Source organism: Chiloscyllium plagiosum, unplaced genomic scaffold, assembly GCF_037043375.1.
Source record: "Chiloscyllium plagiosum isolate Xiang-an unplaced genomic scaffold, Cpla_swu_hap1 HiC_scaffold_22, whole genome shotgun sequence".
In the NCBI taxonomy this organism is placed as follows: domain Eukaryota; kingdom Metazoa; phylum Chordata; class Chondrichthyes; order Orectolobiformes; family Hemiscylliidae; genus Chiloscyllium; species Chiloscyllium plagiosum.
In genome coordinates, this window is record NW_028270160.1 from 47,426,607 (window position 1) to 47,438,911 (window position 12,305).

General features: G+C 37.9%; 1 protein-coding gene across 1 annotated transcript in view; it reads right to left on the minus strand.

Moving 5' to 3' along the window:
* hectd2 (HECT domain containing 2) overlaps positions 1-12,305 on the minus strand; it is a 110,116-nt gene that overhangs the window by 33,057 nt on the left and 64,754 nt on the right. The window contains exons 11-13 of the mRNA XM_043712450.2: positions 8,460-8,556; positions 7,709-7,816; positions 1,667-1,799 (exon numbers count right to left, since the gene is read on the minus strand). Coding sequence (XP_043568385.1) covers positions 1,667-1,799; positions 7,709-7,816; positions 8,460-8,556 — 338 coding nt within the window. The remainder of the gene's footprint in view (positions 1-1,666; positions 1,800-7,708; positions 7,817-8,459; positions 8,557-12,305) is intronic.

A 12,305-nucleotide genomic window follows, 5' to 3' on the forward strand; every position in this document is an offset into this window, starting at 1 on the left:
TCTGTCTTCAATCACCAAGTCAGTTCTGATTCCATCTTATAGCTCACCATGGATTCCATGTGACTTCACCTTCTGTAATAGCCTCCCAGGAGGGAACTTGTTAAAGGCCTTGTTAAAGTTTATGTCGAAAATATCCACTATTCTGCCCTCAATTGTCTGTCACTTACTCAGGAAAAAAAACTTAATTACAAAGCCTCAGTGCCTATTGCTAATAAGTCCATATTTTTTCAAATGTGAATAAATCCTATCTCTACCAAATCCTGTATTATTTCTCTACTACTGATGTAAGGCTCACTGGCTTGTAATTTCCCAGTTGCCCTTCTTAAACAAAGGAACAATATTGGCTACTCTCCAAACCTCTGGACCTCTCCTGTGACTGAAGAGGATACAAAGATTTCATACAAGGTCCTAGCAATTTTGTTCCTTCCCTCCCTCAGTATTCTGGAATCTAAACACAAATGATTTATTTACATTAAAAGATACAATTTTTTGGGGGACATTTAAGATGTCTCTTGATTAATTTATAAAATTTATCTTATGATGTTATCATCAGACACATGGAATATACTGCCATCTACTGCAATAATACAGAATTCACTGACATTTGATGGACAGCTTTTCACATATCAAAAGGAAGTTTCAAATAACTATAACATTTTAAAATAATCCAGTAAGGAGACACTAGGTCATAAAACAAAGAGCAAACTAAAGTGACCTTTGTGAAAGGGCACAACTAATGATGAACAAGAAAAAAATCTGAAAAAAAAAGAAGCCTGCAAGGATAATTAAAATGACCAGAGTCCATGGTGGGATCCAGTCCTTGTGATGCTACCAGTTGCAGAAAGACTCAAGCATATCTCTGGGAATCTTCAGGTCCAATTGGGCATGGAAAAGCCATGGAGGAGAGGCAAGCAGTCACCAGCACAGGCTGCATTGGCCATCCTGGCTAGGTCTAGGAACAGATTCACAAGGATGTTATCAGTCTGACCTGCTACTCCATGTCATAGAATCATTGAATCGCTGCAGTGCAGTAAGAGGCCATTTGGCCCATCAAGTCTGCACTGACCCACCAAAGAAGATCCCACCCAGACCAAAATGTCTGCCTACACCCGTAACCCCACATTTATCGTGGCTAATCCACCTAGCCTGCACACCCCTGGACACTAAATTTAGCATGGCCAATCCACTTAACCTGCACATCTTTGCACTGTGGGAGGAATCTGGAGCATCTGGAGGAAATGCACGTAGACATTGGGAAAACTTGCAAACTCCACACAGACAGAACAGTCACCCAAGGTTGGACTCAAACCAGGGTCTCTTGTGCTGTGAGGCAACAGTGTTAACCATTGTGCCATCGTACTCCCCCATGCCACCGATGTTCCTGCACCCCACCTCCACCAGAATCCTTCCCACTACCTCTAAGTGCCAAAACTCCATGAATATGGGACTGAAGCGGAACCACAGGACCTTCTTCAAATAGTGGTCCAGCAGAATATGATGAGCTACAAAGCTAAATCTTGGGCAACAGGTTTTGCAACAACCTTTAATTTTAGGTGACATACAACAGAGAATTGGAGGAATAAATTACTTCAACAGATTCACTTGCTCCCAATCAGAAGTGTTTTCAGAAAACTGATTTATTTATTTTACTATTTTAAAATCATACCATAATCAGGTTGGAAGATCTGACGAATGAGCAGAAGAAACCACTCTTTGGTGAGACCGCCCATATCCAATCCAGCTTCACCAACAAAGGTGATTTTCAACTTCTTTTTTAAATCTGCCCTTTTTCTTGTTAACTGTAACATAAAAGAGATGTCCAGAGGGAAGATGAGGAACAGAACTTTAAAAATAAATGACACATGAAATTTTAAAAATGAATTGTGGGTAAGAGAAAATATATTTCCAACATAGAATTTCTGTAGTGCATTTGGCTCACTGGTTCTGCATTGACCCTCCAAAGAACATTCCAATTGGACCCAGCCCCTACCGAAGCCCACGGTGTTTAGCATAGCCAATCCACCTAACCTGCACATCTTTGTGCTGTGGGAGGAAACAGGAGCACCATGCAGACACGGGAGAACATCCAAACTCTGTACAAACAGTCACCCAAGGCAAACCCGGTTCCCTGGCACTGATAGGCAGTAGTGCTAATCACTGTACTACGTCGCCCTATATCATAACAAATAATGTGCTTAACTTTGTACTTTAGTTTCTACCAAAGTTTGCTGTTGCGCCATCAAAATATTTTGTCAGTCAAGTAATTTTTGGTGTAGTTACAAGATAACTGCTAAAGTGGCATTTTTAACAGTCCATTCAATCAGAGCAGTTGTGAAGAACATCATTTGTATTTCAATTGTACATCTCACTTATCATCAACAATCACATCTTTATTTTTCCTCTGTTGTTTAAAACTGTGGCTGGTATGTCAGGAATACAATCCACCAGGTGTGGTAGGCTGCACCTGCAACGGGGCTTGCAAGAAAAGTAGCACATTCAACAACTTCCTTCCTAACCTCTCCCACAATCACTCGTGCATCCCTCATGCCATACATCATGTATCTTAACTTTATTACCATATATTTGTTCTTAACACATATGTGCAATGCAATGGATGATCATATAGTGTACAGTAATTGAGTCCTTGTAGAGAGATAAGACTAAGATGTAGGAGGCAGAAGTAGACCATTCAGCCCATCAAGTCTGCTCTGCCATTCAATGAGATGATGGCTGAACTGACAATCCTCAACTCCACTTTCCTGTCTTTTCTCAATAGTCCTTGATTTCCTTACTGATTAAAAATTTGTCTATCTCATTAAGTACATTCAACACCACAACCTCAACAGCCCTCTCCAATAAAGGATTTATTCTCAGAGACAAAATTCCTCCTCATCTCTATGCAACATCTTATTCTGAGATAATGCCCTCTGGTCACAAACCATATCACATGTAGAAACAACCTTTTTGTATCTACCCTATCAAATCCCCTAAGAATCCTCAATGTTTCAAAAAGATCACCTCGCATTCTTCTATATTGCATTGAGTACAGACCTGACCTACTCCATTTCTCCTCATAAGACAGTCCCTCCATACCTGGCATCAGTCTAGTGAACTTTGTCTTGGCTGCCTCCAATGCCAGGATCTATAGAACAGTACAGCACAGTACAGGCCCTTTGGCCCACGATGCTATGCTGAGCATTTATATTAATCTAAGATCATTCTAACCTACACACCCCTCAAGTTACTGCTGTCCATGTGCATGTCCAGTCGTTTAAATGCCCCTAATGTCTCTGATTCTACTACCACCGCTGGCAGTGGATTCCATGCACCCACCACTTTCAGAGTAAAGAACCTACCTTTGACATCTCCCTATACTTCCTCCAGTCACCTTTAAATGATGACCCTTTGTGACAGCTATTTTTGCCCTGGGGAAAAGTCTCTGGCTATCTACTCTATCTATGCCTCTTTATTACCTTGTACACCTCTACCAAATCACCCATTTTTCTTCTTCTCTCCAGTGTGAAAAGCCCTAGCTCACTCGACCTCTCTTCATAAGATAAGCCCTCCAGTCTCGGCAGCATCCTGGTAAATCTCCTGTCTAAAGCTTCCACATCTTTCCTAATAATGAGGTGACCAGAAGTAGACACAATATTCCAAGTGTTTATGGTTGTTAGTTCACTGTTGCTTCAATGTGATCAGGAATGTTGATTTTTATCTCTTATAAATCTTATAACCAGCGTTTTATAGAGCTACAGCAAAACCTCATGGCTCTTATATCTTTCCTTAAATAGGGTATCCAAAACTATTTGCAATATTCTGGCTGTTGCTGACAAGTGCCTTGTGTAGTTTTAGCAAAACCTTCCTACTTGTTTACTCCATTCCTTTGAAAAAGGCCTTTCCTCCATTTGCCTTCCCTATAGCCTGCTGAATTTGGATGCTAGCTTTTTGTAATTCATGGGTGAGGACTTCCATGTCCCTCTGTTCATAGCTTTCTACATTTTTGTAATTTAATAATAGTCATCTTCTCTAATCAGAACCAAACATTTCCCCACATTATATTCCATTTATATTTGTCCACTTGCTTAACCTATGTCCCTCTGCAGACTTTGTGTCATCATCCACACTTCATTTTTTGCCTATTTTAGTATAAAGTGTATGTTATCTTCATATGATTGTGGTATGTGTCAGTGTTCTCACACATAGCCATTGCAGATTTATAACTAGATCTTTTTATATCAGAGGAATGATATTGAACCCAATTGGAATACACGTAATACTGTATATTTATTTCACAAATATGTTTTAAAATTGCAATTTTTTCTTTGGTCAAACTAACTATTTAATTATTGATGCAATCGATGTCATTCATTACAAGGTGACATACTATAAAAGCAAGATACATGCAAAATTGTAGTTTACTTAATTTATATTAGCTTATTTTTTGAGAACAATCCCATAGATTGCCCTCAAACCTCAGCATCCACTTTTCCCTAAACAATTTCAGCAATCGCTTATATATGATTGAACCACTCATTTATGAAAATATTTTGGTGATTATTCAAAATTCCCTTTGAATATTTTTGGAACAGTATCTCTTTGACCACTTTCTTTTTTATGCAGTTTCCAGAATCAGTCAAGAGTCTTTCAAACCATGAAAACCCCCAAGTCTCTTTGAATTTGGAAACCAGATCTGAACCTGGAATTCGAGATGTTCGAAGTAAATGACTTGCAGTTTCTGCATAATACCCTCCAATGTATATAGTTCAGCATTTTTTTAGTTTTGTTTAATGTTATTAGTTTATTGTTGTTTCACTGTGGTCAGGAATGTTGATCTTTATCTCTTATAAAACACACAAGTCTTGCAACTTCAACCCCAATATTTCAACAATTATCCATAATGTAAATGTCTCATCCCATTTTTTTTCTTTCCCTATAACTTTTATTTATCCATACTAAATACAAAAAAGCATACAAATGGAAGCTAAAATATGTTATCTAACTCACTTTGAAATCCTTTAAGTGCCTACTTAGGCTTTCTTAATTTAATACTAACTGCAAATTAACAAACATGCACTTCTGAATGTGGATTATTACAAAATCTTACTGTATAGAAAGAGACCATTTGGCCTAATGTGGCTGCTTGAAAGCTTTCAATGAGTTTCACTCTTTTCCAATTGCTCTGCAATTTTTCTTTTTAAAATCTGTTCTACTTCATCCCCTTTTGGGCAGCGCAATTCATATCAAGTTGCTTCACTGAAATAAATGTGCCCATATTATCCCTTTGGGTTCTTTGCCAGATGTTACTGGTGTAAATCTGAAAATCTTAGGGAGTTCAACATCAGGCACCCAATTAATAATGACCTCAACCCAAGGCAACTCCTCTAACAAATGCTTTATAACCTTCAACCATTTTCTGAAATATTCTCAAGTTTTAGCCTTAATGTAGATCACGTTAAGCCTGAAGCATTAGCCTAATGCTAAGGTTGATTAAATGAGGAAGATAAAAGTTTGAAGTTAAATCATCAACAAAAGCTTTATATACCATACCTTAAAAATGTGCACAGATGAACATAGTAAAAAAAAATGGGCAGCACAAACACAGTCACGCTCCTTAGACAACACTATCCAAAGTCACAAACTATACCCCATTAAAGGACAAGTTCAGCAGACACACAGGAACACCACAAACTGCAAGTTACCCAAGACCCTGGCCAGTTACAATCCTGGCATCAAGCAAACAATGTGAAGTCAAACCAATCACTTTCTGATCAGACTACACTCAATCCAAGTGATTGAAGACATTGCTAATGCTGCTATCACATAACACCATCACAGCATTGTACAAAGGAAGATGACTGTGGCTGTGGGAGGTCAATCAAGGAGGAGGTAGAGACAGGGTCATTTAATATTTTTAAAATGGTGATAGGTTCTTGTTAGGCAAAGGTATTGAAGGTCATCAGGGACAGACAGATATGGAATTTGAAATGCAATAAATCAGCTATAATCTTACTGTGGGGTGGTATCAAGGGGCCAAATGATCTACTGCTCCTATTTCATATGTTTGTATATCTCAGCTCCAGGACAGCTCTGCAGGAGTTCTTCAAAGTAGTGTCCTAGGCTCAATCATCTTCGGTTGCTTCACCCACCATCTTCCCTCCATCATAAGATTAGAAGTGGGGACTTTTGCTGATGATTGTATAATATTCAGCACCATTCATGACTCCACAAATATTGAAGCAACCCATGTCCTTATTCAGGAAGAACTGAACAATATTCAGGTATGGGCTGAGGAGTGGAAATTAACAATCACACCAGACAAATGTCAGACAAGGGGCACATCCAACAGGAGAAAACCTAACACTCACCCCTTGATGTTCAATGGTCTTTCCTAAGTCTAGGAGTTACCATTGATTAGAAATTGCACTCGGCCAGCTGTATGAATATGTGGCTATGAGAGCATGTTATATTTTGGGAATTTTGCAGTAACTCACTTCATGTCTCTCCAAAGCCTGACCACGATCTACCAGTCAGAAATCAGGAGTGTGAGGGAATACTCATCATTTGTCTGGATGGGTGCAGCTCCAACAACACAAGAAACTCAACAGCACCAGGGTAAAGCCAACTTGACTGGAGTAACTCACCAAGCCTCCTTCCACAGCATGTCTCAAACCCATGATCTATACCATCTGGAAAGACAAAGGCAGCCGATACAAAGGAACACCAGCACCCAGAAGTTCCTATTCAAGTCACACACCATCCAGACTTGGAAATGTATTACTGTTCCTTCTGTGTCCCTGGATAAAATTCCTGAAATTCTCTTCCAAGCAGTACTGTGGTATTACCAAAACCCAAAGAGACAGCTCACCATCATCTGCAGAAATAGTTTGGTTTATTCTATTTTACCTACATTTCTTTACTGAAATAAATGGTTTTAGTTTTAGCTTTGATGGCTGATGTGCGATGCAGAGTGATGCCAACAGCATGGGTTCAAATCCCACACTGGCTAAGGTCACTATGAAGGACCATCCTCAATCTCTTCATTTGCCTGAGGCATGGTGACCCTCATATTAGGCCACCACCAGTCATCTCCCTGTAAATGAAAGCGTAGCCCTATTATCTGGTAAGATTATGGCAACGTTACCTGTATTGTTAAAACCAAATTTGCAGCTTTGTGTGATTATATTTCAATGAAGCACCATGTTGTTAGATAAAAAAATATGATCTATCAAGCTACATTTCTGTCTGGAATTTCACCTGTCCAGTAGTAACACGAGCTGGGATCATAACATTTGGATATAGGCTGACCTCTGCCGATAGTTTATTCTTAAAAATGGGATCCCAAAGTAAGGGTGCTGTTCTAGCTGCTCAGGTGATTGTATAGGATCCATGATCCTACTTGAAGCAGGTTATTGAGTTCTTCTGGGTTACTGATCATTATTGTTTTTTGGGAGGATACAAAACACTGATGTTGCAACTATGTATATAACTGCTGACACAGCTCAGCAGAAATAATTCACCATGGGTAGCACTTCATTTCAATGCAGATTTATTATCTGGTAGTTCATAAGATACTTGCACAAAAACTGAACAGCAATACTTAACTACTCATAATTGGTTTATTACAATCCGAACAAAGAGGAAATTTTACATTTATTTGATTAATTATAGTCAATTTAATTACAAAAACAGATTCAGGAGCTGACATTACCTCATCCAGTGAATCGTTAACCAAATGCGAGCGTCTGACTTTAACATTTAGGAAAAGCATGTTGATGTCTGGCTTCTGTCTACGAGACACTTTATCAACCAAGCTTTGCTGTACAGGAAGAAGACGAGTAGTCTGAAGCTAGCGTGGCACGTTTTAAACATTTGCAAGGGCACAATCAATGCAATAGAACACAACTTTGATTATTTCTTATTTTTACATAAAATGATAAAGCAGAATAGTGCTAGGAAATGGGGCCTTTGTCCATTTTTCATTTAGTATTAGCCTCAAGTATTCCAACATGTTAAGCTCTTTTTTTTCGCATTGCTACAAACCACCTGAACAACACATGGTTTCATTTTTGCCAAAATTGTTTGATTGAGACTGCATATCAGTCTGTATCATAGCATTGCTACCCTTAGAACTCATGTCCAATAAAAAGGAGCCTGAGAATCCCCAAGTCCCTCTTCATTGTACGAGAGCTATAATAACAACATGCTCCACCTTGCAAATCTTGATAGGGTGACTAAAAATTCACAGAGGAGAGAAGAATGACAAGCTCAAACAGTGGCTGAACTAAAATCTGAACATTAGCTGGAACGTGAGAAACTAGGGATGTTCTGTGTGAATGAGATTTTAAAAAGATAAACCAGGTCAGAGTGCTAAAAACAAAATATTCTACCTTATATAAATGATCCAATGCCAAGCACTCACCAAAGTTTGTTTCTAGAAAAGTTGCCTAATGTTTACTTACCCTAGCTACTGTGATCATCTGACGTTCAGAGTCCCTCTGGATAATAATTTTCTTTGCTGCTAAGGAGAGAATGAAAGGAAACTGGCAGAAGGAAAACCTGTAATTTAAAAAAAAGTCTTCAAAAAGGATTATGGACATCTGAATTAGTAGTACAACGCTGTTGCAACCTAGCTATACAATTACATTTCCTGCATCTGGTACATATTGTATCAGACCTTTCCAAAACATCACCACTAAATATTTTATGGCATAGCACAAAATATGTCCTTGTGAAGCAGTTTAACATGCACGTGTGAGCAAAGACGACCCAGAGAGCACAAAGTGAAAGAAAATGAAAACTTTTTGTGATCTCAGAATCTCCCAAAATATTTTACAATCAATTAATTACTTTTGAAGTGAAGTCACTTTGGTAATGTAGAAAATGCAGCAATCAATTGTGCACAGCACGCTCTTCCCATCAGCAATTTGATACTGCCCAGATAATTGTATTTTTCTGTGCTGGTTTAGGGATAAATATTGGCCAGGCCACCAAGGACAACAATTCTGCTCTCCTTCAATTAACATGTTGGATCATTACTGTCCATCAGAGAAAGCAGAACCAGGCACCAGTTTAACGCTTCAACTAAAAGACTGTGCGCCTTCAGCAATGCAGCACTCCTTCAGTACTCCACTGCACTGCGTCAGCGTAGACATTTGCGCTCAAACCACTATAGTATGATTTGAACCCAATTTACTATTTAGAGGTAAGAATATTATCAAGTGAGCTATGGCTTCAGACACAGACAAACACTTTAACTATCCGCATCAAGGTACGTGCAGCAGTACCAAATAACCAAGGGAAAAGCAAACCATTCAAGCAGGTGTGTTGAGACAATCATGATTGATGATCCCTAACAAATGTCTACTGATGGCAAAGTAGTTGGCATGCAGTATTCAGGCCAAATGAACCAGTAACTGTGCAAAGATACAGATAGGACAGGTAGGTGGGTGGGCAGCAGCATACCTGGGCTGATTAAAAGGTAAAGTGGTACACCGAGTGAGAGGGTCAGAGATTTTCAGTCAGTCCATTCAATCACTTAGCAACAGATTCCACTTACCAGTTCACAAGTCATTCCCATGCAAAACTTTCTTCGTCCATAAATTTTATCAGTTTTTGAGAAGTTTAGTTCCTTCTCTAAAAAAACATTTATGAACGCAGCTAATGAAGGGACCATGGGTGAAGAATTAATTGGTGGTACACAACACAGAATGGTGCAAGGTGTTAAAGGTAAATACAGAACAGGGGCAAGACACTCCTTCAGTTATAGATTACTTTTAATTCCAGTAAATCATATTAAATAACAATTGAACATATTATTTTAGATGTATGCTAAACTGCATTAAGTCTTATATTTCTAATACTTGCATCACAAAGAATAGGCTCTATCCAAAATCTCTTCAGTTCTAAACCTCAGAATGTTTTGTTTAAATACAAATATCACAAATATTGCTAATGTGATTGTGAGATTGATCATTACTCATTTGTAATTAAATCTGATGACCAAAATCGCAAATGCCCTGTAACAGGTCAAATATCCTCAAGGGGGCACCCTTGTGCTATATGTTACAACTTTGAATAGCATGTTTCAATACTAAAAAGGGTACATTGGTCTTAAAATGTGAGCAATAAATAAACCAAAAATGTGCTTTCAAAATAATAAATACTCAATTTCTTTGTTTACCAAATCTTGGTACCTCTGACCACAAGATGAGCTTCCAACCAAATATTTAATACACCATCTATACTGTCTATTTCTACCTTTGGAATACTGCCCTAGGTCTGATTATTCCACTACATTCTGGCCTGTCTCCACAAAATATTATCCTTCACAAAACCTGAGGCCACCTAATACTCCATTACCGTTTTCGCAACTCACATCAAGTTCTGTTGCCCCATACCCTGTGGTCACTACTTCCATTGGCTCAAGGTCGGACAATGTTTCATTTTAAAAATTCTTATTTTTGTTTGCATATGCTTTTTGGTCTTTGTTCCTCCCTTTCTCTGTAACCTTCTCCAACCCCATTATCCTGTAAAATATCTGCATTGTTTTAATGATCTATTCAGCAGTACTTATATAAAAAAAAGTATAAATGAAAATAGATAAATAAGAAGAAGGGCATTTTTTAAGGTTGTGAATCCAGAAGATGCAATCTATTGCTTTGATAATAAAATTGTAAATTTCTGTTTGAGGAACTTGATTGGGACTTCGCTGGAAATAAAATTCTCATTCTAGATTGTTCATACTTGAATTGTTTGCTGACTTGTATCTAAACAGTTTATATACTAAGTCATATTTTGTCAAATGAGCAGTTATTTTCTGTGTTGTGGATAACACCAAAATTGGTTATATAGTAGATGGTGAAGAAGGTTATTTAAGATTATGAAGGGAACTTGATCAATTTAAGTTACATAAATGTGAAATGTAGCATTTTGTTAAGACAAACAAGGGCACAACTTATACAGTTAATAGTAGGGCCCTGGGAAGTGTTGTCGAACAGAGACTCCCAGGGGTTCAGGTAATTCAAGTTCATTGAAAAGTTGTTTCTCCACATGCCAGAGGGCAGGCATTCCACTTGGCCAAGCTGTCCTGCTTTACCTTAATCTTAAACTTTTGTGAGTCATTAAAGTCCTGGATCGAAAGAATCAGCAATAGCTGTAACTGGAATAAACTGCTGAGGGATAAAGATAAATTGTTGTTCAGGAATTGAAAGTAATTAGCTATGCCTGGGAAAAGGAGGAGTTGAAGCTACATAAACAAAACCATTTTATCAGGTGTTTTATAACTTATGCCACAAGGACGTTTAGGGCAACTGTTGCAAGGAAACTGTATCTTCAAACAGATAATCAATGCCAAATGTGACAAGGAACAGGGAAGCTACTCATGTTAATATGGCAAACTGCAGACTTGCAATATTGTGGATGTAAGATTCTAAAGGATCAACAATAATGTCACACCATAAACCTGAAGAACAGAAAATACCATAAGAATTCAATTCCAGAATTAATTAGTAGGAGAACTCCAGAGAATAAAACTGCATAGGGATCGAACCCTGGGCCTATCCAGAGACATACACTGTTTGTTGGAATTATGGCTAAATTCCCCCATTAATTGTGTAATAACAAAGTTGGGTTGTGAGACTTAACTTGCTTACTTGAATCTTATTTTGGTTGCCACATGCAATCAAGTTTATATAATTGATCCAGTACTTGATAGTGCGATTTCTTAATGAATAGCGAAATTAACGGCAGCTTGTGGTGATTTACCCACAATACTTTTAAGTTACTTTTACTTGTTTTTACCTTACTCGTGTTCTATTAGCCATAAAGTGGAAATCAGTAGAAGCTCTTTGCCTTCAATTATAAATCGGCTTACCCTCCTGTATCTATAAAATCTTACTTTCCTTGTGCTAGTTTAGATGTTTACATTTTTCAAAGTTACTGCAGTTGAAACACAATCCTGAAAGATAGTTGCTAAACAACCAGTCAACTCACAACTTTCCTGTGATGTCATTCTTAAACATTTGTTTCCAAACACCATTGAAATTCAAATTCATATTCTCTGCAAATTATTTTTTTCAAAAAATTAATAGTCAACTGTTTTGAACTTATTAAACATTTAACTATATATAGCATTTAACTATGTATTGCATCTATTTTATGAACTGATTGGCTATGTATGCCATTGATAGGCAATATTTAATCACAGTAAAAACAATTCAGTTGGCAGGTATGATAGTGCTGGTGGAAATACACTTGGTGTTTATCGTTAGTCTATTTCAACCATTTTCTACATCAGTGAAGTTCAC